The 6,255-nt window shown below is 42.6% G+C and overlaps 2 protein-coding genes across 2 annotated transcripts; one reads left to right on the forward strand and one right to left on the reverse strand.

Annotated features, from left to right (window-relative positions):
* The first annotated feature begins 1,636 nt into the window (after nt 1-1,636).
* BDB00DRAFT_838669 (uncharacterized protein) lies at nt 1,637-1,911 on the forward strand. Its single transcript, XM_053124648.1, has one exon. It carries the CDS (start codon nt 1,707-1,709, stop codon nt 1,875-1,877), a length of 171 nt encoding a protein of 56 aa, XP_052976575.1. The 5' UTR covers nt 1,637-1,706; the 3' UTR covers nt 1,878-1,911.
* A 2,662-nt stretch (nt 1,912-4,573) lies between these two features.
* Nucleotides 4,574-5,564, reverse strand: BDB00DRAFT_941096 (uncharacterized protein; the record flags this gene model as incomplete). Its single annotated transcript, XM_053129360.1, has 3 exons — nt 4,574-4,856; nt 5,301-5,401; nt 5,471-5,564. The coding sequence occupies 3 exons, from the start codon at nt 5,562-5,564 to the stop codon at nt 4,704-4,706; spliced, it is 348 nt and encodes a 115-aa protein (XP_052976576.1). The 3' UTR covers nt 4,574-4,703.
* Between the last annotated feature and the right edge of the window lie 691 nt (nt 5,565-6,255).

Below are 6,255 nucleotides of genomic sequence, written 5' to 3' on the forward strand. Positions count from 1 at the left end.
GCAGTAGCACCAACAGATGTTTGGGGGCATCGGTGTATACTTTTCCCTACGGGGCCCCATAGGAAAATGACAAAAAGCACATTGGTGTGCACCACCAAAAGACAAAATCAATAACACAAAAAGTGTTGTTGAAGTCTAAACTATCTGATTGTGCGTGTCTCCTTGACCAATAAGGTGCACCACTACAAAAATAAATAAGAAAATGATAAAAATGAATAAACACAAAAAGTGTTGAAGTTGCAAAGATCTGTTTGGTTATGGTTCCATGACTACGTATAATTTTGAAAGAGAGATTCGTAGGCTACAGTAATGGCAGCACCTTCAAAGCTGCCGTCTGACTATCAAAGCCGTTACCCTTGTCGTTGGACTTTGTCTTCCTGAATGTCAGCTCCACTGTATATAAAAAAAAAGGGAGTCCACCGTGAAGCACAGATCGTTTCGCACTGAAACATACACTCGCTTGTCATTTTAGCAGCGTTGACTACAATGACACTGCAGTTGTTTCAATAGGCATTTCAATCGAGTTACACAATTACGAACATTGATTGTTCTTGCAAAAGCGTGTACATAGTACGCACGAGATGTATTTGCAAGCGTAGATCTTAGATAAACCCTGCTTCTGCAGTTAATGAGATTGTTACATTCTGCGAAAGTATCTATATCTACGGTTTCCTGACTTTGCACAGATGGTCTTTGCAGTTTTCAACTTTACAAGTGCTCCTCATTACAGAGTAAATGATTTCGAGTATATTCTTTACCAAATAAATCATGAAGCTCTATCGTGTATTTTATCTATACACGCTCTCTTGCATAAGAGCTTTCCGATGAAGTTGGACAACAACTTTAGTAGCCTTAAAAGGCTTGCTTGGTGCATAGAGTACCTGCAAGCCTCCCCGTTATTTGATCGGATGTTAACTTGAACTTGTGCCTTTCTGTTGGATACTATATAATGACATGGCAACTATGTAGGTATTTCAAACATGCAGACCACAAAGCCCAAGAACAGTATTAAATCAAAATGTTAATTTAGGTGGTTTCAGATTATGCATTATATCATGCATCACGATTGTTTTTGTCGTCGTAAGGTTAGAGATGTACGCACAAACTGCCAGGATAACACACGCCAAAGCGGTCGTTCTGTATATATCATCTAACATTAAAGGTTCAACTCGATACTTTTTAAACATATTACCAAAAGCACCGTCTGTAGACACTAGCACCCAAATTGCTACCCAGCTACACGCATCCACAATCGTCACTCGTTAATCTCGCAGATCTTCATTCTAGTATGATACTCAAACCTCCGACAGTATCCCTCCTTATGTGGCAAAAACTTATACGGAGGCATTGGTTTTGGGCTATGCCGGGTGCTTTCCAATTGTGTCTTAAGTCAATGACGTTATCGCGAGACCATATTCAAATTTAGGCTGTCTAAATTTGAGCGTACAGGTGGCTTGATAAAAGGCGTGATATTCCCGAGGGGTTGATACCATGAAATGCTATGTATAAAAAGAAGTTATGATATATATTTTACGAGAATGGCTATATGCAACAATCCCTTGTCTTGACCAATTTTTCCTAGCAAAAGTAAGTGTTATTCTGAACTGATAAGAAAGATATGTTTATTCTACCAATGTTAGTAAGTTTACGTCCGTGGTAATGATAGCCCCTTATTCTTTTGCTTCTAGTTTAAGTTTCTGCTTTAAATGCCAAGGCTGTGCTGCAGTTGCTGTTGCACTGACTCGTTGTACTTTATGATTATCCTTCGTAATTTTTTGCTTTTGTATAACGGTATTGTTGTTGTATCACTCATCAGCTACATCCGTTGTATGATGATCTCGTCATCTCTTCTTGTGGATCACGGACGTCATTTTTGATTAGAGGTATGGATAAGTTCTTTGCGATTACAAACTCGAGAATCTTGATTTCGTTACTGTTGTTTGAAATATTGAAAACATAACGTGGATTTTGTGACGTTAGCTACCGATGAAATTGATGGCAACATATCACCATGTGTTTTGTACTTACAGTTAAAACTACTTTTCCATAATTGGTCCACTTGTATAGGTAATGCCTATCGTTGTTTTGATGTTTGTCTTGAATGCAATTGTTTGTCTTCAGCCCGGAATTGATACAAGTGCATTCGTATCTTAAGAAACGTATTGCCCTTGTATCATAATTTTCCATAAGCTTGCTCTAGGTGCTGCTTTTTGTCGTTCTTTTTTTTCTGTTCTCGAGTTGCCTTTTTTTTGCAGCATTTGCCTTGCAACTCGTGTCTTGTATATATATATTTTTCTTTTTGTTTTTTTTTTCTGGTTTTTTCCCTTTCTGTTTCTTTTCTGATTTTTTTGTGTTTCTTTTTCTTTTCTTTTTTCTTTTCTTTTCTTTTCTTTTTTCTTTTCCTTATTTACGGGGTCTATCATTACCTGGACATTAACTTACCAAACATCTGTAGTGGGAATATATTCGTGAGAGATCTCGTTGACTGGTATATAGGAACATGCAGGGCTCTACGACAAAGCAATGTGAGCACAATTGCGTAACATTACAAGGTGGATCAATTGCTTTTTGCCACTAATTCTTACCGTGATGCTTTTCTAAATGCCTATTGCCCCTGGTATATCTTGCTGTCTGTAGCTAATTTTCTTGAAGCATGTGTCTGCATCTCTTGAGGACGCATTAAATAGCAATATCGCTCGGCCGCCACTTTTGCTAATGGATGGTTTGAAGTTTTGATGAATATATGTGGTATGTCCCAATGACGTTTGTTGTAATCCTTTTAGAGCACTGCACAATTACCCTTTTTCGTCTTCTTCACAAATGATCTTATTGTCGTCGCATGATAATTGAGCGAGCAATATGGATGCTGGTCGACAATCACGTGTGTTTCATTGATGTACCTTGAGTGTGTATGTGCATATGTATCTTCCATCTTGACTTTGAAAGATGTATTGACTGCTTCCGCTTGCCACCGATCAGGTTTGTAGGATCGTCTCTCTCTCACCAATGTATCGTAGACTGCATACTGGTGGTAGGCTCTTCTTGATTTCCGCTTTGTTGGTATACAGTGCCGTCGTGTGGATCTGAATTTGATGGGCCACTTGATGATGACGCCTTCAAAGCCAATGTCGTGTTTGATGCGCCTTACGAGCGAGACCTTGTATTGTTTAAAATAGCTGTGTCCTGTGTTTGATTTGCGGTTACTACAGCTGCGTTTTCATTCACCACGCGTTAACTGCCTCACAACCATAGCAAGAATGAAACCGTCACATATGATGTGATGCTAGTTTGTTCACTTACTTGTTCGCATTGGTATCCTTGACCTTTCCTGTCGTCTAAACCCGTGATGCTTAGTTGTATGGAGGTCATCGCCAAGGTTTTGAATCGCCTTTACGATTCCTAAGCAGATAATAGATATGAGCATACCATTGTTTTTGACTTGATATCGGTGTCATCAGATAATCATGCGCACTTACTTTCATTTCATAAAGTAGCAAGTAAAATGACTAATTGTGCTGCCTACGTCGTTTCTTGTCGCTCTTGTTGCCTCTGATGTGTGGTTGTCGTTACGCTGCATACTATAGTATCGCCAGATTATGTATGTTTGACATAAAAGCGTTCCCATGGCTTCTTGTTCTCTTCAACGATAAACGATCAGAAACGGACGAAACTTGTCATGTAATTGAAATGTTGTTGACCGCTTGATTGTTCGATAAGTGCCAGATTCCAGGGTTTAGTTGCCACCTTCCTGCCTTGGTTGATGTTGCCGTCCGGAGCTCTTGATATCTTATTGTCCAAGATGAAGATCTGCTCGAAAGCTTGTTCTGTTCCCGCTGTTGTCATTTGTTAACGCAAATGTTGTTTGCCTGAGTTGTTGCCACCAAGTTGGATGTCATCAACGCCGATGACGACTATTTTGTTGCGTCGATGTTGTCGCATGAATAAATCTTGCTGTTTGTTGTCATAAGCAGAGGTGACTCATCATCTCGATTCGACTGTAGCAATTGTCATTTGCAATGTTGTCAATTCTTCTTGCTCTTGTGCTTTTTGGTTTATGTCTACAACGTGCCGATACCGCTCTTTTTGATGTGTTGTTCCGAACAGTTCCTTTCCGTCCTAACGTAACTTGTTGGAATATTCGAGTTGAACCGTCAGCCATGCTGATGTCTCTTCGTTGCTACGAATTCTTGCTTGTTATCCGTACCACTGAGTTGCGCTACTTCTTGATGTGATGATAAAATTGCTGCGCTGAAACATGTGATTCACTGTTGCACGCTTTTTCGTGATGGGCATGCATTTTGACAAGAGAAAATCAAGCCAAAGACGGGATTCTCCGAATCCTCGATTGACACAAGGGTGCTTTTGTACTCGGCTAGTCTGAAATTGGCGCCACCCCACCATGACGGCATGTAGGCACATGCATACTACCACACGCAACGACGACGTAATCAAGCCAAAGACGGGATTCTGCTAATCCGCGATCAGCGCCAAGTTTTTTTACTCGGCTAGCCTGGAAAGCTGGCGCTCTCCCAAATGGCAGCGTACTACCACCGCACCGCTCTCGCCAGGACAACCCCAGCCCGGACACCCCAGCTTCAGGCACCCGAAGCAGAGGGTAAGGGTTATGAGACAGAAGGATACTCACTTCCATAGCAGAGGGACAGCTAACTGCTACCCAGGCCCCCTGAGGGATCAGACGCGGTTTAGGCGTAAACACATTCCAGAGGACGACCGAGAACCGTGCTGTGGGGTCGGTGAGGTGGTAATGCTTGTGGAACAATGCTTTGTGGTACTGTCGACGCAGGAGTACCACGGGGCGTCTTTTGAGCCAGTGTGAACCAATGGAGCAACCACGACTAAATAAATGCCACAATGCAAAGACGGCTTTAGGTCCTACATGGAGCTGCTCCCCTCCCTTGTATTAGCAATCATCGAAACGATTGACTGCTACAAGGAAGGGGGATGGACGACTAGCAAAAATACTTTAAATTAGTTAGTACATCATGCTCACTTTGTTTTCCTTTATTACGTGAAAGTAAAGATGATCAATACGTGCCTGCAAACAGAGCCATGGTCTACCGGGCCGCTCCATTGTACATTCCTGCTATGCAAGGTGTCACCCACGTCCTCCAAAACCGACAAACGACAATGCAATGTTCCTAGCATCACTATACAGCACAGCGGTGGTGCCACAGCCATCTAGTCCAAAGTCATCGTGAAACATGCGCAGAGGCCCCCTATATCTCCCTATACAGGCGATAGCACAGTGCCTTGCCACAGCCTTCCATCTCAGCCCTTACCTTACTCTGGGTACCCTCCACTGCACCCCATCGCCTGACGAAGGCGGAAGCCGCCAGACCAAACACCAGAAGCATCGCAGCCGAACCGACCACGCAAAGACCTAAAGAGCATGGATCCAATCAGTAAATATATGCCTTGAATCTGAGACAGCCTTCTTTGAACTACATACCAAAACAGCCCACGCAAAAGAGCCGACCAAAGACGGCCCAAACGAACCACCCCAGAAGCCATGCAGAGAAGGCACCACCGAGGAACCGACACATCACCACGACGCCGACGCGCCAACAAACCAACGCCAACAAGCGGGAAGAAGAGGATAAAGCAGGAGCCGGTAGAAAAGAACGGAAGCAGGAAAAGGAGGGCCTATTAAATCGACCAGCCAGCAATGTTAGTTTTCATCTTTCTCAGGCAGCAATGTGTTTGAAGCAGGCTTAGTAAAACGAGAGTTGACTTTGTTACCAATGCTATACGGAATACTGAATACTGAAACTGAATACTGAATGTTTTTTGAGGGTTTTGACTTTTGAATTGTTTTTTGGGTGCTATTAGAATTTGTACGAAAAAGAAGAAGCCGGTATCAATGAGCGCGTTTATGATAGGAAAGAAGCAGAAGCACAAGACAGCAGAAACATTATACTTACCTTTTGTGGTGTTTTTTGCTTTTTTTGTTGGGATCTATCATAACAGAAAGAATAGACGTGTCCAAGTCAGTGAACGCGCTCAATAAAAAGGTCAATGTAGAGTAGCTTACTTTATGGTTTTTTTAGTACCACCAGGGGTACGAAGGAGGAACCCAGTCTACGTGCATCAGATTGCTCTGATCGTCGTCGATCTCCATGTCGTCGCTGTCAATGTCCATGAGATCACCAGCATATGGGATCTCTTCGTCCTCTTCTGGCACAGGCGCCTCTTCAGTCTCTTCGTCTTCGGCAACCTCAACCATCGGAGGAGCGA

Source organism: Zychaea mexicana, assembly GCF_025766255.1.
Source record: "Zychaea mexicana strain RSA 1403 chromosome Unknown BDB00scaffold_73, whole genome shotgun sequence".
In the NCBI taxonomy this organism is placed as follows: Eukaryota; Fungi; Mucoromycota; class Mucoromycetes; order Mucorales; family Lichtheimiaceae; genus Zychaea; species Zychaea mexicana.